General features: G+C 43.2%; 1 protein-coding gene across 2 annotated transcripts in view; it reads right to left on the bottom strand.

Annotated features, from left to right (window-relative positions):
- LOC124596613 (thyroid receptor-interacting protein 11-like) overlaps positions 1-26,656 on the bottom strand; it is a 477,631-nt gene that overhangs the window by 326,161 nt on the left and 124,814 nt on the right. For both annotated transcript variants that reach the window (XM_047135834.1, XM_047135833.1), the window contains exon 3: positions 3,795-3,857. In XM_047135834.1, the coding sequence (XP_046991790.1) occupies positions 3,795-3,857 (63 nt within the window). The remainder of the gene's footprint in view (positions 1-3,794; positions 3,858-26,656) is intronic.

Consider the following 26,656-nt stretch of genomic DNA (forward strand, 5'->3'; position numbering starts at 1 on the left):
GCTCTAACATGGAAAGTAAGCGTTTCCGGACACATGTCCACATAACATATTTTCTTTATTTGTGTGTGAGGAATGTTTCCTGAAAGTTTGGCCGTACCTTTTTGTAACACCCTGTATATCTAAGTGATTAAAACTGCAAGATCACAAGCGCGAGACAAGCTCTTGCAAATGTGAAATGCTGGTACATTAATAACCAGTGTTTATCCAGGAATACAAAAGTGGATGCATTGTGTTGTACACGTGCAGGATGTCAGTTTGTTAGATTTAGTTCCATGCCTATTGCACCTGGTCGGTCAATACAGGGACGGTTAAAGCTGTTTGTGGATCACACTGGAGATTTCGTCCGATCATGCCCATATGTGCACGTTTGGAGACAGATCTGGTGATCGAGCAGACCAAGGCAACATGTCGACACACTGTACAGTATGTGGGGTTACAACAGCGGCATATGGGCGAGCGTTGTCCTGTTGGAAAACACGCCCTGGAATGCCGTTCATGACTGGCAGTTCAACAGGTCAAATCACCAGATTAAGAAGAAATTTGCAGTCAGGGTGCGTGGGCTAACCACAAAAGTGCTCCCGCTATCATAAAAAATCGTGGCCCAGAACATAACTGCAGACCTAGGTCTAGTGTAGTACTCAGACAAGTTACCAGAATGAGATTTTCACTCTGCAGCGGAGTGTGCGCTGATATGAAACTTCCTGGCAGATTAAAATTGTGTGGCGGACCGAGACTCGAACTCGCGACCTTTGCCTTTCGCGGGCAAGTGCTGTCCTTAAACTAACCGATCTGGTAGAGGACTTGCCCGCAAGAGGCAAAGATACCGAGTTCGAGTCTCGGTCCGGGACACAGTTTTAATCTGCCAGGAAGTTTCAGTCAGATAAGTTGGTAGCAGGCCCTCAACTGGCCTCCTCCTAACCAACACACGGCCGTCCCCGGCACAGAGGCAGAACCAGCTTTTGTAAGTAAACACACCACTGAAGTCGCAAATGGTGATGGTTTGGGCTCAGTGGAATGCACGCTACAGGGCGTCTAGCTCGGAGCTGTCCTTAAACTAACCGATCTGTAACAGTTCGTTGTGACGCTGGTGCCAATTGCTGCTACAGATGCAGTACCATGCGCCAGAGCCATATGGTCGACACGATGGTCTTCCGACTCGGTATTGTCACATGGCCATCTGTAGCCTGGTCGTCTTGCGATTGTACATTCTTGTGACACCACTGCCAGCAATCGTCTGCTGTGACTATATTCCTGCCAAGTCTTTCTGCAATATCACAGAAGGAACACCCAGCTCCTCGTAGCCCTATCACACGCTCTCGTTCAAACTCAGTGAAATGTTGTTAACGGCGCCTATGTTACGTTAAGTGTGTTCCTGACTAACATCAACACACAATTTCCGTCTCAAAGATAACTAACACTCACAACCGTTACAGCGTGCATTTGAAGCAAACCTGATTTGCATCCTCATAGTGGCGCTACTAACGCCAATCTTATGCTACTGGCGCGAAATCTGAATAGACGTTACGGCAGCTTGACGCCATTTCCAGTCTGACGGACCAAGACGTAGAAACACGACTTCCAACTTCCGTTCATGTCGAACAAGTCCTCCCTTGGTGCTGCGATTTATTTTTCGTGAGTATGTTTCCAGCCTGCTAGGTTTGTAAGTATGTCGAGAGCTCATAGTTCTGTGCACTGCAACTAATTCCGCCGTTTAGATACGGAACAGTGGGAAGAGAGCGTTGTTCATACACATTTTATCGGTGAACGCACAGCCAACTTTCTCATCGTTCTTGAAGCTGTCGGTACAAATCGGACTAAAAGTTGTGTTGTCCTGGAAGGCAGGATAGAACCTAAAGCGACGGGTGTTAGGCCCGTATGATCCCTAATGCGGTACTGGAGATCGATTGTACTACAAACCGAGGAATACACTACGAGAGGAGCTCTGTCTGCGGGGTGGGCGGCTACGTTATTGTGCAGCTTTGGGCATATTCTGGCAAAAACTATGCGTTTATCCTAGAACTAAAATATACGACACTGCGGGAAAACAAAACCAGTTGACGAGATCTGCTGAGGAGAAACCAGCTGGACAGCAGACAGGTGGTCTGTGTAGAAGCACTTTGACTGACTATGAATAATGTTTCGCAGATCAAAAGACCACTTAGTCAAACAGGCCTTTCTACAAGACCCAGCGCTCTCGTGCGTGCGACTGCACAAGGAAGTAGAGAACAGACAATGCACTCTCGATTGTGGTACGTGCAACTTGCTATAACACTGGCAAGACACTGCTGCAGATCTGTTTACAAACAGACACTAAAGTCCATACAGCTTTGCATCGTTATTTAGGATATGTTTATTTTGTAACTATTGAAACCGCATTTGATTTTTTTGTACTTTCAAATTATCGTTTCTAACACGAAATAAATAGAAGATAACAAGATAGTGTGGGTTATACGAAGCGAATGAACTCAGCTACTACATCTTACAGCGCAGTTCTACACTTCCGTTTGCAACCCATTTCAGACCTGTGAATAAACAACAAAAGGACACATTTTGTAAGATGATCTCAGTAAACGTAGAAGAAAAGGTAACAACTAAACTCGACGTAGTGTCTGTTAAGCTCTAATCCGGTACGAACATTCCTCATTCAGACTGCAGGCTTCTGTGGTGAATTCCACCGATGAAATCAGCTCGGTTTATCAGTCGTGTGATAATCTGAGGATGACGGATAGGAAACATGTCGAAACGTGTTTTCTATATGAAGCTTTTAATCGTCATTCATTTCTTACGCACCTGACTCTTCCAATGGAGGGTTAATCAATAACTGGCAATTGACCGACAAGGATTTGCAAATTTTTCTTGTATGTCAGGTCGGATGTCATTCCTAATGCCAGAAACGTCAGTAATCGTATGGGAGGAAGGTCGTGTGAAAACTTTGTTCTAACTGCAAATGTACTTTAATTGATGATTAGTGCTCGACTTACACACCAGCTTTACCGAGAAGACTTTTTTGTGGTTTATACGCTGCGATGAACATTACTGAAATTATTAATCAAGTCGATTTCTCTGCTGTATCATCTAGAGGCGCTATTCCAGTAACACTGCAGGATGATAGACTCCATGGAGGTTGGAAGTTACGTAGAGACACGAGTGACACCGTGAAACTTTAAGTGGTTCGTGACCCATGCACGAACAGCAAAACTGGTAGGCCACTGCTCTCGAAACGCATGGATCCAGTTCGAGTAATATTGCTGCCTACAAAGCTAGTTTGACAGTGATGTTGATGGAGGCATATGATTCACTTACGAACGAAAAAAGGTTTCTTTGTATTGTAACTGCTTGTGTGTAGTGTTTCTGATGTGGAAGTCAGGTCCTTGACCGAAATTTTCACGTTCAAGTATGGAAAACCTCCCAAAAAAGTTATCTTTGGCTAGTTACTGTAGCATATGAAGATGCTGCGCGACTTCTGTTTGGATGTGTGCTACTTCCCTGTCTTGTAAGTCAGCATACTCAGCGCCACCAAAGCGACCAAGTAACATATACCTCTTAAGTACAGCATGTGGTACTTTCTTAGATGTATAATTATAATAATAGGTCACTGATGAACACCATATATCGTAAAGCTTTACTTGTACTGTTCTTGCCGCGCAGCCATCAAACCACGAGATGTTACATCTTTTGCTTAAAAGTAGTAGTTGCAGTATCACAGTCAGCGTGTCATTGTCGTTTTGTTTGCAGCACCGCTTCTTTGGTCTTACACAAACACTAGTGACTGCTGTGAACTGGACTTAACTTACCTCCGCAGCGCCGTCGCGCGGTTCTCTCTGCACTTGGGAGATCTGTTGACGCAGCGCCGATATCTGAAATAAACAATGAAAATGTGTTACTCCTCTTAACAACGTAGGTGATCGGCGACCTAGGGTCACCTTGATGTTGCGGCTAGATTGGTCTTGACGATAGGAATGCTGCACGTATTCCCATATTAGGCTCCTTCACAGATACACTAATAATATCGAGAATGCCCCGGCAAAGCATAATAGCGTCATTATCTGCCAATTACTGACTTACCAGAACGTGTGTGATAATAGTAGATTTTTCATAGATGACTCTATTAACTGTGGTGTCACCGCCAGACACCACACTTGCTAGGTGGTAGCCTTTAAATCGGCCGCGGTCCGTTGGTATACGTCGGACCCGCGTGTCGCCACTATCAGTGATTGCAGACCGAGCGCCGCCACACGGCAGGTCTAGAGAGACTTCCTAGCACTCGCCCCAGTTGTACAGCCGACTTTGCTAGTGATGGTTCACTGACAAATTACGCTCTCATTAGCCGAGACGATAGTTAGCATAGCCTTCAGCTACGTCATTTGCTACGACCTAGCAAGGCGCCATTATCATTTGCTATTTATCTTGTGATGCATGTACCGTCAGAGCGATGTTCACCAATTATGGATTAAAGTTAAGTATTCCAGCAGCTACGTACTTTTCTTGATAGTATAATTACTTTACCTGTTCCAGACCTCACGCCAGCCTGCGTGAGCTTAAACGCGTGCCTTTCGGCTTCCTCTCCTAGTGGCTTGGCTGTCTTGCCAAGTCACAGCATTAACCAACAATAATGTTGTAAAATATTGCTAAATCTTGATAACATTATGCCTGGTATAAAGACCGGCAAACAAAAATGGCTCTGAGCACTATGTGACTCAACTGCTGAGGTCATTAGTCCCCTAGAACTTAGAACTAGTTAAACCTAACTAACCTAAGGACATCACAAACAATCATGCCCGAGGCAGGATTCGAACCTGCGACCGTAGCGATCTTGCGGTTCCAGACTGCAGCGCCTTTAACCGCACGGCCACTTCGGCCGGCTACCGGCAAACAAATTTGCACTTCACCAAATGTAAAAATGCAGTAGGCCTTTTACTGTACAATCAGTCATCTAAACCTAGAATCAGTCGAGTTACATGAACAACTGACAATTAAAATGTGAATATATATTCCGGGGAATCATCACACATTCGGTTGTGCGTGACGCAAATATCAGGCTTCGTTTTATTGCTAGGTTACATGGAAAACGTAGGTTGTCTACCAAAGAGAAAGTCTACCGAACACTATTACGATATGCACTGGGTTACTGCTGAAACATGTGAGATCCACGCCACACATTCGACTAACAGGAAGCATCGATCGCACACCCTTTAAGACAGCGGAAACGGTCACTCACCCGTCTGTCTCGCGAAAGATGGCAACAGAATTGTTGAAGCCGCTCAAAGGGCACTCACGTGATGAAAGACGTCTAGTATCTTGGGAAAAACGACTTAGAGTATTGTAAGAAGTGCCTTTTAGAGCGGAAGCAAAGAAAGCTCTCCAGTCCATGATATATCGCACTCCCGCATATTACCAAGATACACTTACACTGGTAATAGTTGGGACATAACGCATATACACACTCACTCTATCTACGACCCATTCATGACCGGCATGGAAAGAAATAATGTTCGGTCGGTAAATGTGTCTCGTGGCACGTAAGGTAATGTTCACTAAATGGACAAAGCTGTGATAGTGGAATAACACTTAGTGCATATAGAACGGGCACATGAAATTAGAATACACTCGCAATCAATTGTAGCCGTTTGTAATGAAATTGGAGCGGTAACACAGACGCTGTAGTTAATAATATACTCAGGATGACTGTAGTTCGGTTTCCAACTTCACGGTTAACGCCATTCAGGTTCGCAGCGTGGACACCCGAAACTCTTCTCGAACATGAGTCTTTTGTCTTACATTATCACTCCAAATGGTTCGGTAAAACACGGTACGTCGCCGACATCGGAAATATACACCGAACATCAACGTTAAAAACCAGTTTACGAGCAAATCATTTTTTCTCACTCCGTTGGTGAATACCCGGTCCCATTTCATTTCTACTCTAGCGTCGGAGAGAATAGTGATAAAGTCTTCGAAGCACGCAGAAAAATCATGTTCCACTCTAATGGAGTCTTCATTAAGTACCTGATTTTCCACTGGATCCATTGCACGATACCACAAGTGTATTGCTGACTGCCGGAACAAGTACATAGTTCCAGCGCAACTGTATTAGTCTCCTTTATCGCTCCGCTACGAACGACACGTTCGGTGGGTCACTTTCAAACACAATGACAGAACAAGGGAGCACGTAACGCAATGATTACGTATGGACGTTTTAACGTACGTCACAATGTAGCAAACATCTATCAAAAACTACGTGCTATAAAACATTTTCTCCATTCAATAACCCAAAAACTCCAACCTTAATCACAATTTCGGCGCTGTAAGGTACACCATAGTTACGCAGTTCCAATGTTTACCTGGCTCTGCTAAAAGAGATTGGAAAAAAAGGTAAATTTATATACGAACATTGTAACACTATATTAAATATTGCCGTTTTTTAGTTATAACTGAGCCAGACATACCGATAGCTTCCGTGATTCAAATAAATCACTTTAGACGGAAGTCAGTATCGTTTCAATAACGATTCAATGGCAGAATCTAGTCTCTATCACTTTTCAACTGAACTACACTGAAGCGCCCAAGAAACCGGTATAGAGATGCGTATTCAAGTTCAGAGATATGTAAACAGGCAGAATATGGCGCTGCGGTCGGCAACGCCTATGTAAGACAAGTGTCTGGCACAGTTGTTACATCAGTTACTGCTGCTACAATGGCATGTTATCAACACTTAAGTGAGTTTGAACTTGGTGTCATAGTCGGCGCACGAGCGATGGGACACAGCACCTCCGACGTAGCGATCAAGTGGGGATTTTCCCGTACTAGCATTTCAGGAGTGTATTGTGCTTATCAAGAATCTGGGAAAACATCAAATCTCCGACATCGCTGCGGTCGGAAAAAGATCCTGCAAGAACGGGGTCAACGACGGTTGAAGAGTTTCGTTCAGCGTGACGGAAGTGCAACTCTTCCGCAAAATGATGCACATTTCAATGATGGGCCACCAGCAAGTGTCAACGTGCGAACAATTCAACGAAACATCATCGATATGGACTTTCGGAGCCGAAGGCCCACTCGTGTACCCTTGATGACTGCACGACACAAGGCTGTACGCCTGGCCTGAGCCCATCAATACCGATATTTGACTGTTGATGATTGGAAACATGTTTCCTGGTCTAATGAGTCTCGTGTCAAATTGTATCGAGCGGATGGACGCGTGCGGTATGGAGACAACCTCATGAATCCATGGACCCTGTATGTCAGCAGGGGACTGTTCAAGCTGGTGGACAGGCGCTGATAACCTCGCTGTTGTGCGCCCTAAAACACTAATCATCATCATCATCATCAAGCTGGTGGAAGCTCCGTAATGGTGTGGGGCGTGTGCAGCTGAAGTGATATGGGACCCCAGATACGCATAGATACGACTCTCACAGGTCACGTATGTAAGCATCCTGTCTGATCACCATCATCCATTCATGTCCATTGTGCATTCCGACGTACTTGGGCAATTCCAGCAGGACAATGCGACACACCATACGTCCAAAGTTGTTAGAGTGTGGCTCCAGGAGTACTTTTCTGAGTTTAAACACTTCCGCTGGCCACCAAATTCCCAAAATATGAACATTATTGATAATATCTGGGAAGCCTTGCAACGTGCTATTCAGAAGAGATCTCCATCCCCTCGTACTCTTACGGATTTAGACAGCCCGCAGGATTTACGGCGTCGATCCCCTCCAGCACTACTTCAGACAGCAGTTGAATTCATGCCACGTCGTGTTGCGCCACTTCTCCGCGCTCGTGGGGGCTCTACACGATATCAGGCAAGTGTACCAGTTTCTTTGGTCTTCAGTGTAGCATAATGCCTTTAATCTGTCGTTATGAACTGGATATTTAGCTACTCCCTTACCAGCTTTGGAGCCTGATGCCAAAGCATCATTATTTCTTTTTCCGACATTGTGGTTGGATATGTATCACTGTCATGGTGAACCGGTGACGAACGAACCGTGTGTTCCGATCTTCCACAAGTTGTCCGCTACCTGAAGACCGCCAGCACAGTGTTCACTCCTTATCGTAATGAGTACATACTGCTCACTGGCTGTGGCTGCGAATAAAGTTTTATGCCAGCTCTAAATGGTTTATGAAGACTATCTGCAAAGAGCAAGAGACGATGCGCTGAGATTCTACTAGCCGAAACGCGGGTCTGTTTTTGAAATGGACTTCCGCAAACGCCTAATGCATCACGATATTACAAATATGAAACGCTTATGCAATCACGTTTGGCGCAGTCTCCTGACCACCGAGATAAGTGAACTGAGAGCTGTCCTTAAAGACAGAATAGTTACGATCACATATTAACATGAGTTGAATAAGCAGATTAAGCTGATGTTCTCTGTGCCACTCGGTGCCCTAAAATAAACTAAATTTTATAGAGTCTTTCTTCATGCAAAATACTGATTAAATTATTATGTCTTAATAATAGAATTTTTCACATAAAGAGGGAAATAAATCACGAAGAAATAGTGCACAAGAATGAAGCTGCTGTACTTCGTCGTGAACCATTTATTCCTGTAGGAATGTCGCCGGTTAAGCCTCTTACATTCCCATCTGAACTACACAACTGAAAGGTACTCATCAAAAGCATTAACGTTGGCTTAGAAATCGCCCGAACATTGTTCCACGCAATTCGCCAAATGCTACTTTGAACAGCAGTAGAAGTACACAACTGACAGATGGAATGAATGGGTGTTAACGCATAAGATATCTCAGGGATACACTTTCCTATCTCCTTTGTGGATGTGACTGATACAGCTAGCTAAAAATTAGCTTCTTATTACATAATGTCCACTTAAGGTAAAAAGATAATGTTTCCTACCATAAACACCTATGTACAAGAAGTGCTGATATAGTTCGAGTACAAGATGACCGTAAAGAATGTCTGATGGCGTAGTGATTTGCGGTACAAGAGTGCTACAAATATTTCAATGAGCTTCAGGCTTTCACAGACTAAAATGACGAATTTAATTTCCACCTTTATTGAAAGATGCGTAACAAAACAAACAAAAAGAAACCCTCCGCTCCGTCTACAAGCGTCGCCGTAGGCCTGTAATTTACATGCGCTTATAGAAGCACTTTGGACAATTACACTCCAAGACCAGGTCCCACTACAGCGCCCCAGAAAAAGAAAGCATTCGTATGAATATAACACAAGTTAATTCGACAGTTGAAATGATTTAAGTTCTGAAAATCATCAACCCTTGGTCTTCATATTTTATTGCCAAAAATTTCGTTTGGACAATCCGTAACGCAAAATATTGTGCGGAAAGCTAACGTGGCAAAGAAAGCAGCAAGTCAACAACGCGTGAACAAAAGGGAGCTTAGTTAAAAAAATGTTCAAATGTGTGTGAAATCTTATGGGACTTAACTGCTAAGGTCATCAGTCCCTAAGCTTACACACTACTTAACCTAAATTATCCTAAGGACAAACACACACACCCATGCCCGAGGGACCAGCCGCACAGCCCATGACTGCAGCGCCTTAGATCGCTCGGCTAATCCAGCGAGGCGAAGCTTAGTTACATTAATGTATACGAGAAAAGCCTTAAAACTACGAAACAGGCGCTGACACGGATCAGAAATGCTAGAGCCAGATATGATTTTAAAATGAATTACCACCAAGAGCACAATTGGTCTGAGATATCAACATACACAAGACTGCATACCGTTAGTGTGTGCGTAAGGCTGCTCGTGTTGTGAGAGAAAGTTTTCTAGTGTTCAAAAAATGGTTCAAATGGCTCTGAGCACTATGGAACTTAACATCTTAGGTCATCAGTCCCCTAGAACTTAGAACTACTTAAACCTAACTAACATCCATGCCCGAGGCAGGATTCGAACCTGCGACCGTAGCAGTCCCGCGGTTCCGGACTGCAGCGCCTAGAACCGCACGGCCACCGCGGCCGGATTTCTAGTGTTCGTAAAAGTCCTTCTAAATTTTCTAAACATTTGTTTGAGGAAAGAAAAACCCTCTGTTCGCAACAATGGAACCGACAAATGATAAAATTAGAAAAAATATTTACAACTACACACACTAAAAAGGTGTAAAAAAGATTTCTGTAGACACTGAAACAATATGAACACTTGGTTCAAATGGCTCTGAGCACTATGGGACTCAACTTCTGAGGTCATTAGTCCCCTAGAACTTAGAACTAGTTAAACCTAACTAACCTAAGGACGTCACACAACACCCAGCCATCACGAGGCAGAGAAAATCCCTGACCCCGCCGGGAATATGAACACTTATTAAGAGGTTATTCGAAAGGTTTCTGACGGGTATATCGTTTGATTTAACGACGCTGACAATACAATTATCTTCAGACTCTACTTTAACTAGAAGAATTTCCTTTTTTTACAGTACTTGATCTTGGAACTCTGAGACAGTGAGAAACAAAATAATGAATGGCACATTTCGTCTGCTGTTTTACAATAGCGTACTTCACTTGTTAACGCGCATTTCGAAATACGATTTCATCATTATGGCTTCAGTTTTTTACCGACGAAAGCTTCACTGCTATGTCAATGCGACTGGATCACATATTTATGAATGGTGTGCAGTTTCGTCGTGAATGATATCTTTAAGTTATTTCGCTTTCATACACTACAGACGCTGTCTTGGTATAAATTGATCACAAATTTCTTTACATTCTGTGTATATAAGAGAGCCGTCTGCTATGTTTGAAGTGAAGCTGCGCTGCTGTATACGACTAAACAATACATCATTCAACGCATAACGCGTTTCCATAGATTTAACATCGCAATGACGGGCCTTAATAACGAACTGAAGCCATAAAGATGAATATGTGGTTAGAAATGTAATTAAGCGAATGAAAAAGGATATTGTGAAAGAGCTGACGCAACATATTAATCAACTTTCCAGAAATATGTACGTTTGTAAGCGTTTCCTACAGTAATTTTTGTGCTTATTTACACCTCTTGATATCTTTTAGAAATTTCCAAGGACAAAAAGGTGGAAGCTAACTTTTTGTCTCAGAATTCAGATCTTTGCTAACATATCTCAAGCTGACTTATCTACGGCGTGGTTTGTACGATACCGACTTCACTCTCGTCAAACAGAGATACAGAGTAAATATCTGCAATCAACAGAAGTACGTAGTGTCCCAAATCTGTGCTGAAAATCTGTAACACCAGTCTTTCACTGTAGCAGAAAATACCCCGATGGAAATAAAACCGTAATACCAAAAAATAATTAATGAAGAGTAACGAAATTCGGGAATACATTTGCCTAGGTAATATATTTAAGTGATTAACAGGACAAGACCGCAGATTAATTAAGCGCGAGATAAGCCACTGCAAATGTGAAATACTGGTACATTAATAAGCGGGGTAGCCGACAGAATCTTGAATGCAAGCACGCAAACGTGCATGAACTGCGTTGTAGCTGCCGGATATCAGTTTGTGGGTTGGACTTCCATGACTGTTGCACTTGCTCAGTCAACACAGGGACGGTTAATGCTGTTTGTGGATCACGCTGGAGTTTCGCTCGATCACGTCCCATATGTGCTCGACTGAGAACAGACCTGGTGATCGAGCAGACCAAAGCAATACATCGACACTCTGTACAGAATGCTGGGTTACAACAGCGATATGTGGCCGAGCATTATACTGTTGGAAAGCACCCCTTGGAATACTGTTCATGACTGGCAGTACAACAGGTCGAATCACCAGATTAACACAGAAATTTGCAGTCAGGGTGCGTGGAATAACCACAAGAGAGCTCCTACTGTCATAAAAAATCTCCGCCAACATCATAACTCCACGTGTAGGCTCAGTGTCTCTAGCAAGCAGACAGATTGTTCGCAGGCCCTCAACTGACCGCCTCCTAACCAACACACAGCCATCATTGGCAGCGAGGCAGAACCAGCTTTCATCAGTAAACACAACGGACCTCCAGCCTGTCCTTCAACGAGCTCTCACTTGATACCACTTAAGTCGTAAATGGCGGCGGTATGGGGTCAGTGGAATACACGCTACAGGACGTCAGTCCATAGTTCGTTGTATCACTGTGGTGTCAACTGTCTCAAATTGCTGCTGCAAATGCAGTACCATGCGCCAGAGTCATACGCCAAACACGCTGGTCCTCCTCTCGGTAGTGCCACGTTGCCGTCCGGAGCCTGGTCCTCTTGCGACCGTGCATTCCCGTGACCACCGCTGCCACTATCGCGTACGATGGCTACATTCGTGCCAAATCTTTCTGCAGTATCGCAGATCAAACACACAGATTCTCATAGCCTTACTACACGACATCGTTCAAACTCAGGGAGGCGTCGGTATTGGCATGTTTGTCACCTTAAAGGCATTCTTTACTAGCATCAACTCACCCTGTCCAATCTCAAAGGTAAGTAACACTCACGACCGTTACAGCGTGTATCTCAAGCAAACCTGATTTGCATCTTATGCGACTGGCGCGAAATTTGAATAGACGTCATCTTTCAGATGTAGACACGCCTACCAACTTTCTTATTTTTAAGGAAGATATTAATATTTCATAAAGAAGAGCACTAGAAGGTTTCAGATAGATGACATAATGGTAAGACAGAGATTTAGGAACCAGGTTTTAAATTGTAAGACATTTCCAGGGGCAGAAGTGGACTCTGACCACAATCTATTGGTTATGACCTGTAGATTAAAACTGAAGAAACTGCAAAAAGGTGGGAATTTAAGAAGATGGGACCTGGATAAATTGACTAAACCAGAGGTTGTACAGAGTTTCAGGGGCAGCTGAAGGGAACAATTGACAGGAATGGGGGAAAGAAATACAGTAGAAGAAGAATGGGTAGCTTTGAGGGATGAAATAGTGAAGACAGCAGACGATCAAGTAGGTAAAAAGACAAGGGCTAGTAGAAATCCTTGAGTAACAGAAGAGATACTGAATTTAATTGATGAAAGGAGAAAATATAAAAATGCAGTATATGAAGCAGGCGAAAAGGAATACACACGTCTCAAAAATGATATCGACAGGAAGTGCAAAATGGCTAAGCAGGGATGGCTAGAGGACAAATGTAAGGATGTAGAGGCTTATTTCACGAGGGGTAAGATAGATACTGCCTACAGGAAAATTAAAGAGACTTTTGAAGAAAAGAGAACCACTTGCATGAATATCAAGAGCTCAGATCGAAACCCAGTTCCAAGCAAAGAAGGGAAAGCAGAAAGGTGGGAGGAGTATATAGAGGGTCTACACAGGGGCAATGTTCTTGAGGACAATATTATGGAAATGGAAGAGGAGGTAGATGAAGATGAAATGGGAGATATGATACTGCGGGAAGAGTTTGACAGAGCACTGAAAGACCTGAGTCGAAACAAGGCCCCGGGAGTAGACAACATTCCATTAGAACTACTGACGGCCTTGGGAGAGCCAGTCCTGACAAAACTCTACCATCTGGTGAGCAAGATGTATGAGACAGGCGAAATTCCCTCAGACTTCAAGAAGAATATAATAATTCCAATCCCAAAGAAAGCAGGTCTTGACAGATGTGAAAATTACCGAACAGTCAGTTTAATAAGTCACAGCTGCAAAATACCAACGCGAATTATTTACAGACGAATGGAAAAACTGGTAGAAGGTGACCTCGGTGAAGATCAATTTGGATTCCGTAGAAATGTTGGAACACGTGAGGCAATACTGGCCCTACGACTTATCTTAGAAGGAAGATTAAGGAAAGGCAAACTTACGTTTCTAGCATTTGTAGACTTACAGAAAGCTTTCGACAATGTTGACTGGAATACTCTCTTTCAAAGTCTGACGGTGGCAGGGGTAAAATACAGGGAGCGAAAGGCTATTTACAATTTGTACATAAACCAGATGGCAGTTATAAGAGTCGAGGGACACGAAAGGGAAGCAGTGGTTGGGAAGGGAGTGAGACAGGGTTGTAGCCTCTCCCCGATGTTATTCAATCTGTATATTGAGCAAGCAGTAAAGGAAACAAAAGAAAAGTTCGGAGTAGGAATTAAAATCCATGGAGAAGAAATAAAAACTTTGAGGTTCGCCGATGACATTGTAATTCTGTCAGAGACAGCAAAGGACTTGGAAGAGCAGTTGAACGGAATGGGCAGTGTCTTGAAAGGAGGGTATAAGATGAACATCAACAAAAGTAAAACGAGGATAATGGAATGTAGTCGAATTAAGTCGGGTGATGCTGAGGGAATTAGATTAGGAAATGAGACACTTAAAGTAGTAAAGGAGTTTTGCTATCTGGGGAGCAAAATAACTGATGATGGTCGGAGTAGAGAGGATATAAAATGTAGACTGGCAATGGCAAGGAAAGCGTTTCTGAAGAAGAGAAATTTGTTAACATCGAGTATTGATTTAAATGTCAGGAAGTCGTTTCTGAAAGTATTTGTATGGAGTGTAGCCATGTACGGAAGTGAAACATGGACGATAAATAGTTTATACAAGAAGCGAATAGAAGCTTTCGAAATGTGGTGCTACAAAAGAATGCTGAAGATTAGATGGGTAGATCACATAACTAATGATGAAGTATTGAATAGAACTGGGGAGAAGAGAAGTTTGTGGCACTACATGATTAGAAGAAGGGATCGGTTGGTAGGACATGTTCTGAGGCATCAAGGGATCACAAATTTGGTAATGGAGGGCAGCGTGGAGGGTAAAAATCGTAGAGGGAGACCAAGAGATGAATACACTAAGCAGATTCAGAAGGATGTAGGCTGCAGTAGGTACTGGGAGATGAAGAAGCTTGCACAGGATAGAGTAACATGGAGAGCTGCATCAAACCAGTCTCAGGACTGAAGACCACAACAACAAACAATAGAAGAGCAAATACAAGAAACTGGAAGTGACGATGTGACTGAAGTGCAATGAAGCTACAGCACCGCTGTACATTTCAAAATTTCAAGAGCAGTGCTTTTAAGTCGGATAATTTTGGTGGATACTACGAAAAATATTCTGGATAACTGCTCCACTGATAGTCAGTACAATTAAAGGAAGGCAAAATATGAATTCTTATCACCCGAGAACCTTAAGAAAGAAGACAGTTACAAAATATGGCGACAATATAATGACTCAACAGCCCAGAAGCTGGTATCAAACAACATTTGTTCTTCACTCACGATTTACAGACAAACAAAAGAAGTGCTGGCTTCAGAGACTCGTCGATGACGAGGCCATTCGACGAAGAGTGGAAATTCAGCTGGATAAGTATGCACTCTTTGGAAATGAACCATATCGGTGTACGTCTTGAGCGAGTTAGGGAAATCACGGCGATCCGAATCTGAATGACCGCACTGGGAGGCCAGTGCCTTTCACTGGGCGATTGGCGATTTATTAGATGGATGCAAGGAGTACAAAGAGTAAAAAGTCTCCTTGGCTAGCCATACAATCAATTTACACGAAATTTTTCATGAAGTACTGCCTATTATAGAAATCTAGGACAGACGTGCTTGCAAGAGTAACGGAATCCCTACGTTCATGAGGGGCACATAGAGAGATGAGGTCAATATGTGGATGCATTTTGGGTACAATAAACGTGATGTCTCACGTGAACCAGTTTATAACTTTTGGGCTGAGGATTTTTTAGCATCGAGCAATCCGAAAAACCGAATCTCTTCTTCACTACTTAGTAAATGAAACTGATTTGTTTGATGCTATTGGCTTCCTTTGTTATCTGTATGTTACATTTTCTATCATTCATACGATACAAGAGTTATGCTATAGTGTTGAATGTTAACGGTATTGCTACTGCATTGCGTGAAAATTACACAATTTTACACTCACAAGTGTCATAGTGGTATGGGTTTTACTTAAAGATGAAATAATATGCATTTCAGAACACCCTCGTTTTTAACAAAATCCACGCCTAGTGTCTTTCTGAATGTCTAATTCTATGTTATTTTGTATGTTAGGTCCTCTACATGTGTCTACAACTTCGCTTCTCATTCGCTAAAAATATTTTTTCACGTCCACCCGACAACAAGCAAGTTACAGATTTAATGGTTACATCCTGTATCATGTTCTCAACTAACGATCTCAATTATGTTAGAAAGAATGCGGTACACACGAAGGAGCAAGAAACTCATCTGTATCAATATACACCACCTCGTAATTACAATTCTTTCCATTAAATGGCACAGATCAATGAAAATATATTTTTATTACTTTTTGCGGTAATTAATCACATGGTTTCTGGGCGCTGGATCCATATCTGACCTCAGGTTGTTTTCTATCACGTGCAGTTTTGTCACAACGTCCCCACATGTGCCTACAATGTAACTTCTCACTGGATAAAATTATTTTGCGAGCAGTGCCTAAATCCGATTTAGACTATAAGATTTGTATAAATAAAGCTGGTCTAAAAAGTAATTCACTTTTTCAGTGTGAATCTTGAGGCTCGTCAAATAGCCTAAATTGTTGGACGTTTCCGGTATGTTGGCTACAAAAAAACTGAGTCCTCTTCGTTTACTTTTGTCCTAGTCACAACCACCTTTGCACCTTCCAGGTCTTATTGATGATCCAACGTAGTCAAGAAATTTAAGTTGTTTCTCTGATGGTGAATTTGTGAAGTCGCTGCTGTTTACATGACATGAAATGATTACTCCAAGTCTACAGTTCTTTTCAGCTGAATTATGCGGAGTTTAAGCAGTACTTCGATATGGTGTACTTAATGGCAGTCTACCTTAAATGTGGTTAATTCAAGTTAATGCGATTACACAAAAGAAAACACCCGATAGCACAGTCACATTACAAGATTTGTGCTAAACTTATGTAACTTGTCAATCCGTTTAAATGTGTGTCTGAGTGAGTGTGTGTGTGTGTGTGTGTGTGTGTGTGTGTGTGTGTGTGTGTGTGTGTGTGTGTAGCCGGCCGGTGTGGCCGTTCGGTTCTAGGCGCTACAGTCTGGAACCGCGTGACCGCTACGGTCGCAGATTCGAATCCTGCCTCGGGCATGGATGTGTGTACTGTACTTAGGATAGTTAGGTTTAAGTAGTTCTAATAGTTCTAAGTTCTAGGGGACTGATGACCACCGATGTTAAGTCCTATAGTGCTCAGAGCCATTTGAACCATTTGTGTGTGTGTGTGTGTGTGTGTGTGTGTGTGTGTGTGCGCGCGCGCGCGCGCACGTGGTTGAGGGCAATCATGAATAAGGTTATCAATAACAAAAGGAGGATCATCATTAGTCGCTGAAGTAGAAATCTTCATTTCTATTGCAAATCCATTTCAATCACTGTGTGACCATCATCAATGCTATTATTGAAGCTCTGTGGACTCATTGGAAGATGGAAATGTCGTGTGACGAAGGCCTCCCGTCGGGTAGACCGTTCGCCTGGTGCAAGTCTTTCGATTTGACGCCACTTCGGCGACTTGCGCGTCGATGGGGATGAAATGATGATGATTAGGACAACACAACACGCAGTCCCTGAGCGGAGAAAATCTCCGACCCAGCCGGGAATCGAACCCGGGCCCTTTGGATTGACAGTCTGTCGCGCTGATCACTCAGCTACCGGGGGCGGACTGTGGACTAATCAATATAAGCAGTAAAATTGCACATATCAATGAAGAGTACTTGTCAGACCAAAGATACAAATGCAATTTGCATTTGCACCTTGGGTCTGACAAGTACTCTTCATTAATATGTGCAGATACTGCAATTTTTCTGCTTGTATTAATGAGTCCACAGAGCTTTAATGACTGATGATGGTCACACAGTGATTGAAATCGATTTGCAAGAGAAATACAGATTTCTGCTTCAACGCCTAATGCTGACCCTCCTGTTCTTATTAATTCTGGTGTGGTGGTCGTGGTGCACGCAGCTCCTGATGGAGTCCTTACTTAAAAAACTATCGATGCTCCCGCTAAAATAGTCCGATACGAATGTAGCTAACATACTTAAAACTAAAACATCATAAAAATACAATTTCGCTTAAAATTACTACCAGACTCACATTCATTTCTGCTCACATTCATCCATCCGGTCATATGTAACCATGAAAAACGTCCAATTTTCAGCTTTGTCAATGTTAGAATGTTCTAGGCTTATTAAAATTTTAAATTAACTATAAATACAGGTTAAAAGAAATTCAACAAATGTGACAGGCCCGTCGCTTACAGCCAGCCTTTTCCCTAACAGTTCAGGAAGCAAGTCAGACGTTTCACAAACTCTTAAAAGTCGTTCCGCATTCATCTCATTGTATGCTAAAATGAAGGACAGGTCAGGCACAAGCACCACATGTTCCGAGGGTCATCCCGCCGCAGCAGGTAGCCACGCTCAGTGGATCCCGCCCTATCCGAAGTCGAGTGAGAAGCACCTACTACACATTGCGTCAGTGGCCGGAAGGAGGTACGCCACCGCGGAGTTGTTTTGCCAACCGCAGCTTACTGCCTGTCACTTCGAGTAAGTCTTTTTCCCACCAACGCATGGCCCTGTACAACAGTGCTGATACAGCATGTAGGGGGACATCGCTTCCTTGGCTACCAGTAGAAATAAAATTATGAACCAATATAAAATGGAACTAACAGGTGAGATCAGCAGAACAGAAGGCAAATGGGGGCCTCCGTTAAGCTGAAAGGTTTCTGGGAAAGTGTCGAGCACCGTTACGAAGATCTCGCACCACGATAGTGCGACTCATTCCGGAGTACTGCCTCAGTGACTGCAGTCGATATCATGCCGGTCTGGCGACAGAGCAAACAGGAACTTTGATACATGTTGCTACTGCTACGATCGCAGTACGTTGGTATACCACACAATATTGCAACTGAAATGTCAATGGAACGTTAGTGCAAGTAATAGGAAGAGAGGTAATATCGCTCGCGTGAATTGTAGAGAACCCGTATACGATGTAAATAGTGCAACAATTCTGTTACCTCAGTTAAATATTCCGCAAAGGAAACATGAAGACAACATACCAGGCATTCCTCCTACGCCCCATAATGGAACCGTGTAGGACAAGCAATGCCTGGTACTGGTATGAAGTACCTTCCGCTGGGATGCAGGCACTAAGGCACCAGGTGTGGAAGAGCCCTCTTCTACCGCACAACAACAGGCCGTACGAAATGTCGACTCTGCAGATTGACGCCGGGTCCAGTTTAACGTTTCAAAAACATTACCCAATAACGCACCAGCAATTGAATTCCTGTCTCACTAACGCGATGCGTGCGTAGTGTATACAGAAGGCGCTGGGAGTGTTTACTGAGTACGCAGAGACACATTCCGCTTTTAAGGCAGCCGAGCTTACTGCCATTTAGGAAGCCCTACTATTTGCACAGACGATCACAGCACACACTCTGATAGTACTTCAACCCTACAATTGATTAGTAACTATCATAATAGTTGTACGAACCCCACAGTTGCAGCAATTGTCGACAATGTGTTGCGGGTTCAGAACAACTGTCGCAACACTCTGATGGTATGGATGAAAAGCCACTCTTGGGATACCTGGAAATGAACCATTAGACACCCTAGCAAAGTAGGTATCTCTGCATTCAGCTATTAAAGTCCCTTTCACGGATTTGATACTCATGCTGACAAAGCGGTTGTCCTCTGACTGGAAAGATGAATGGTCGTGGGCATCTAAAATCAAAGGCAGTCAATACGCACTAATTTATCCCACGATTCTGAGCGTACCATGGTACAGTAAAGCACAAACATCAACGACGGTTATAGCACGGGCGAAATTTAATCACTGGAAGTTCAACAAACACCTCTATCGGCTCGACCTAAGTGCCGCCCATCTCTGTGTTTGCGGAGAGGAAGAAGATCCAAATCCCATATTTCTAGAATGTCATATATCACATAAACTTACTTGCAAGTAATCTTCGGGCTCTTGGTCATCAATTCCCAAGCAGCCTCGAAAACTTGTTAGCATCCAACGATATAGTAACATCAAGATCTACCTCCCTGTACTGTTCATCTAATGCTCTTGGTAATGAGAATGACAGGCGAAGACCAAAGCTCAATTTAATTACTATATTCCCACGGCCTACTCAGCAGAATATGGAACGCTCAGCCTCTAAATTCAGGTCACTATGTGTACCTCCTGTGTGTATGCGTCTGAATACTAGTGTAACTACAAGTATGGCTGTAATGCCTGAATGCTATTCTCGAAAATTGGTCTCTTGTTCCGTCTAGATCAGGGCGTGCCTCAACTTCACGCGGGCCGGCCACGGCTCGCTCGGCCTGCCTCGGCTTTGCTCGTTACCTTCCCGGAAGTATTCGGCACAGTGCGACATTTCATTTAGTACTACTGTGTGGCATTTTTTGGTCGGCACAACTCTTCAGTTCGACAGAATAGTGTGTCAGCGCTGTTTACCCCTCGCTATTTGTTCGCGGTGTGAAGGACGTTCACGGGTTCAATGGATATTTGCACAGAAAGAGGCACTGTAGCTATCTACCGTCATGAGCCTTTAAAAATGAATGGGAATGACAGAGGAGAGGGATGAGAGTTTTTACTATATATTAAGCAGTCACATAAGCGACAGGTACTGCACATCTACTATGAAACGATATTACAATACAATACAGGAAGTATTTAAAGATTTAGTTGACACTGAAAGAGCAAAAACTACGACGACCGACAGGATTCATTATTCAGTACATCAAGAAGCACGTACGGCTAAATTTTCAGGCATGCAGCAAGTAAAGAAACTGGTGGGATCAACAGTAAAATTCCTGAAGTCGCACGCATTATTCTATTGTATGATGCAACACTTTTCGATGGAACTGAACGAAGAATATAGAGCCGCAATACAGAGCGTATCAAAAAGATTGATCCAATTTTAAAACATCATGATCATTGTGTTATTTGAGATACGTGCGTGAACAACGTACTGTTGGAAAGAACAAACTCTTGAGTTTTACATGGTTCCCGCTAGGTAGCAGCAGACTGCGCCCACTTCGGTTCTAGTAAAAATGGTGCCGGGACAACAGAAAGCATTTTGCTTTCTACGTTTTGCGCAGTGCCAGTCAGTGATAACTGTTCAGCATGACTTTCGTACTAGGTGTGGCGTAGATCCTCCTACAGCGCAGAGCATTAAACGATGGCATGAACAGTTTTGAGAAATAAGTTGTTTGTGTAAAGGCAAATCGCCGGGCCGTCCTCGAGTGTGTGACACAGACGTCGAACGCATCCGCCATAGTTTCACTAGGAATCCGCAGAAATCCGTTCGCCGTGCAGCTCGACAGCTCAACATGCCCCGATGTCCGTCTGTCGTGTGTTGCGTCGACGTTTACACATGAAACCATACAAATGTCAGCTAGTGCACGCTCTTCATGAAGGTGACAAACAACAACGTATAGAGTTCTGTAATTCCGTTCTTGGCAAGATGGCGGATGACAGTTTTCTTCCACGCTTAGTGTTTAGTGACGAGAAAATATTCCATTTGAATGGAAAGGTGAACCGTCTAACGTGAGAATATGGGGTACAGTACAACCACGTGAAGTTGTACAACGTGCGAGAGACACTCCAAAATTTAATGCGTTTTGCGCAGTTTCACGGGAAAAGATGTATGGACCATTTTTCTTTGAAGCTGGCCATATTGAACACTTATGAAAAGATATGAAAAATTTTTTTGTGTTTCCCGTTCGTCAAAAAACAAAATTCATTGTATATATTTATTAGTTTCAGAAATACAGACGTGCCAAGTCAGATGATTCTTTTTGATACACCCTGTATATTGCAGCAAAATACGATTGTTAAGTCAAGGGCCATGTCTGCAACAATTTTTCGATTTGAGACTCGCTATTGTCGAATTTATGAAGAAAAAAGGAGCTCAGGACGAAAATTAGAACATCTGGAATGGATTGAAGACCTCGTATTTTAAGTTGACATTGACTTACCCACAGTAAGTCACCGCAAGGTGAGAAACAACTTATTTCTGATTTGATAGGGATGCATTTAAAAAGAAAATGGCGTTGTGGGATAAATTCTGACCAATAACAGTCCAGTTCCCTAAGCTCACTGATGTTAAAAAAAAAACGGGAGGTTTGAAGAATTCATTGTGGCCTTGAAAGATTTACAAGGATAATTTTCTAAAGGTTTCGAGGACACTACCAATCTTACACCCGTTTAAGAGCTGTTTCCAAGACCATTTGCCATATCAGATGAAAGCACCCCTGTGCTTCTGCATACGTAACTGACTGACCTTTCAGATAATTCCAGTTTTAAGGAATAAATCTTTTTACACGAAAGCTGTTCAGGGAGTCTGCATTGCTATACTCACTTAGAATTACACATCTTCTTAACGAGGCCGCAAAAGTGTTACAATATTTCACTCGACAAATTTGTCTGAAACTCTTTTTTTATTATGAAACTAAATAACTCACGATTATGTGGCACCTTGAGTGTAAAAATCTGTGAAATTGCCTGCATCTGTCCGTATACCGACAATCTGTACCAGATAAAAATTATGTCTTCAGTGTGGCAAAAATAGTTAAATAATACTAAGAATTTCTTTTGTTTGTGATCTGTGTTGAGAATTGTGAAACATACAACCAAGTGGTATGCAGAGCGACTGCACTGCCATTTAAATGTGGCACGTTCACTGTTTTCCGTCCCCCCCCCCCCCCCCCCCCCAGCCCCTAACGCTCGGACAGCGTGGCGTGGTGGTGGGGGAAATGTGCAGTCAGGCTAAACGCTTTGGCACTCGGGTCCGGCCCGTGCCCTCTCACATATTCTTAGCCACGCTGGTGTAGATGGTACTTACAGACCTGCACGAATATTCAATTCTCTATCTGCAGCTTTTCAAACAATTTTATTGTTAATTTACATAAATGCCATTAATATAGACTGAATTGGGATAATCTCAAATGTGTAACAATGGCGATTTCTCATTTCTTATTGTGCTACCAGCAGGATCTTTACAGCATACTGCTTCTGTATTTCCTGTGTTACATTTTCGTCTTTTTTACTCGTTTCAGTATAGTGTGTTTATAAAACATGTTTTACAACGGAATCTGTCCTTTGTTAAGCCTATGTAAAATCGTACCAGGATACGACTTAAACCAATATCTACTTGGAATGTTAAATCAAACTTATCTGTGATATACACACATCAAAAAAAGTTTTGCATCATCTCAATTCGGAGAGTTCCGGAACCTTTACACAAAACTGGTGTAAAGATCAACATAAACATCATTTGCGGCCTTTTTATTGGTCATGAAAACCACACAATGCATGTTGTACACCATACAGCGAGACCTTCAGAGGTGGTGGTCCAGATTGCTCTACACACCGGTACCTCTAATACCCAGAAGCACGTCCTCTTGCATTGATGCATGCCTGTATTCGTCGTTGCATACTGTCCACAAGTTCATCAAGGAACTGTTGGTCCAGATTGTCCCACTCCTCAACGGCGATTCGTCGTAGATCCCTCAGAGTCATTGGTGAGTCACGTCGTCCATAAACAGCCCTTTTCAATCTATTCCAGGCATGTACGATAGGGTTCAAGTCTGGAGAACATTCTGGCCACTCCAGTCGAGCGAAGTCGTTATCCTGAAGGAAGTCATTCACAAAATGTGCGCGATGGGGCCGCGAATTGTTGTCCATGAAGACGAATGCCACGCCAATATGCTGCCAGAATGGTTACACTATCGCTCGGAGGATGGCATTCACGTATCGTACAGCTGTTACGACAACTTCCATGACCACCAGCGGCGTACGTCGGCCCCACATAATGCCAACACAAAACAGCAGGGAACCTCCATCTTGCTGCACTCGCCGGACAGTGTGTCTAAGGCGTTCAGCGTGACCGGGTTGCCAACAACAATTATCTGGTTGAAGGCATATGCGACACTCATCGGTGAAGAGAAGATGATGCCAAACCTGAGCGGTCCATTCGGCATGCTGTGGGCCCATCTGTACCGCGCTGCACGGTGTCGTGGTTGCAAAGATGGACCTCGCCATGGGCATCGGGAGTGAAGTTGCGCATCATGCAGCCTATTGCGCACAGTTTGAGTCGTAACACGACGTCCTGTGGCTGCACGAAAAGCATTATTCAACATGGTGGCGTTCCTGTCAGGGTTCCTCCGAGCCGTAATCCGTAGGTAGCGGTCATCCACTGCAGTAGTAGCCCTTGGGCGGCCTGAGCGAGGCATGTCATCGACAGTTCCTGTCTCTCTGTATGTCCTCCATGTCCGAACAACATCGCTTTGGTTCACTCCGAGACGCCTGGACACTTCCCTTGTTGAGAGCCCTTCCTGGCACAAAGTGACAATGCGGACGCGATCGAACCGCGGTACTGACCGTCTAGGCGTGGTTGAACTACAGACAACACGAGCCGTGTACCTCCTTCCTGGTGGAATGACTGGAATTGATCGGCTGTCGGACCCCTCCATCTAATATGCGCTGCTCATGCATGGTTGTTTACATCCTTGGGCGGGTTTAGTGACATCTCTGGACAGTCCAAGGGACTGTGTCTGTGATGCAATACCCACAGTCAATGTCTATCTTCAGGAGTTCTGTGTATAACATTTCCAGTGTTGCGATGGCTGTATGGGCACATTCCGAAAGCCTACAAATTGGATAAATTAAATAAAAAACTACCTTCATACATCGATTATTTTGTGGCTTGCAGAATGTAAACTGGTTCTTTTTAGTGGTTGGGCGTATCCATTGAAGCCAATGTGTGTGTTTTATGAATTACGACATTTTTATCGTGGAGACTTTCCTGATTGCTATATTCATTAAAAATGTCTTTATTCTGTCAGACCCGATTTATATTTTTATGGTACTCGTTCCAGCCGTAACAATAGGTCGTCTTCAAATCAATGTGCAGCATGGTGGAGGTATTTTTTTTAATGCAATTTTTTCTTATTTTATTTAAGTGGAGGAGAATCATGGATCTACTTCGAGTTACCGACTGCGGCTATAATCTATAACCCTCTTCAGATCAGCATTTTAGATTAAGAGGTGCATACGTTGTCATAATTAGGCTGCAAAGCTGATCTGAAGGTGGCTGCAGATTAAAGCTGACTGCCATTCCGTTAAAGAAAAGAATATAAAGCAATTACATTATCAATCACAGCACTCTCCAAAACAACAATTGTGTCGCACTTCACAAGATAAATGTGACTGTGTCAGGAAATAAAAATTGTCTTAACAAATGTCAACATGCCCCATCATATTGATTATGAAGCATGAGATCAGAATTTAACGGAAAAAATCTGGAGGAAATTATTTATACTTGCAGGACCATCAATAATCGGAGAAAACCTGCAGCACAGCAATTAGTGAGTAGCAAAAACGAACGATGGAAGGAAGATTAGGGTTTCACGTCCCGTCGATGAGGTTGTCTTCAGTGACTGAGCACAAGCTCAAACTGGGGAAGGAAAACGGTTGCGTCCTTTTCAAAGGAACAATGTCTGTCATTTGCCTTAACATAGTTAGAGAAGTTATGGAAAACCTATATCTAGATGGAAGTGCATTAGCCGAACACCACCTGGACTGTGGCCGCTGTATCTAGTTTCAAAAAGCCCGTATGTTAAACCAGCAGCTGAAGATAATGCAATGCGAAAATAATAGAGACTACTGAGACAATTAAATGCTCCAATAGCACGAACGCGAGGGATGGGTTACAAGGTGCCGACGGACTGGTTGCCCTACGATTCCACGTGTGTTCGCCAGCCAACGACCCGGATACACAAACATAAACAAGCGGACACAAAAGAATTGCTGTGCAGGATCGACGTCTTACTACAAGCTGCCTATTCGCCTGCGAAACACGTCAGATAACCAAAGGCAATAGCCCAGCGTACAGCCACCCGTCCACAGGTATCTTCATTACAAACTCACCAGTGACGTATCAGAATGTGACATCGATCGTCACCTGATAGCCGGCGTAAGACCATCTCCAGAATGCAACTGTTAAGTCGCTCTATACTGAAGAGCACCGTTGCAAAGACAGTCGAAACGTCGGCTTCGTAGTTGTTTTAGTGTTTCATAATGACGCGGTCTAACACTCAAAAGGATTTTATTCAAATTAAGACTGGGCGTGGAAGCCTTAGCACTTACAGCAATCTAGGCCGTTTCGACCAGAAGGCAAATACTTTTGCTCTTTTACTTCTTGCAGGAAATCAATCGTGAACCTTGCTCTCCAAGGATAAATAAAGGAGCAACACTATACGGCTATAGCATCGTCAGTATACCGTTCACCTATACGAGTATGAAAATCATCATTACTCTACGATCGAACTTTCTTGTGTGACAAAATACAGTCGGATTTGATTCGCTAATAACTACGAGACAAATACAGTAATGCACAAACAATGGCTCAGCTCACGACGGTTAGGTCATCATGTCTGTACGTGTTTGTCGTGCATATGGATGTATAAAAAGGGGCGTTGCCATGACGTCATAAACTTGAAGCTTACATCCCCCACATTAGTTCCCCAAACATTAGCTTCTGGTGGAGGTGTTTTTATCAAAAATGGCAGATGCGTCATTTACGAGTGTACTAATCATTCTGGTTATGGTATAAAGAGTAAAAGAATCACATTTCTATTCGTAAGCGAATTCGTTTAAGCTATTTCTTTTATATACAGTAATTCTGGTTGCGCTGTTTACTTTTACTGTAGAAGTTATATTGCTGTCATTTGACTTTAGATTTTCTAGCAAACCAACTTTGAAAAACTCTCTAGGTGAATTTATGGTATATTGATAA

Source organism: Schistocerca americana, chromosome 2 (genome assembly GCF_021461395.2).
Source record: "Schistocerca americana isolate TAMUIC-IGC-003095 chromosome 2, iqSchAmer2.1, whole genome shotgun sequence".
NCBI classification, from domain to species: domain Eukaryota; kingdom Metazoa; phylum Arthropoda; class Insecta; order Orthoptera; family Acrididae; genus Schistocerca; species Schistocerca americana.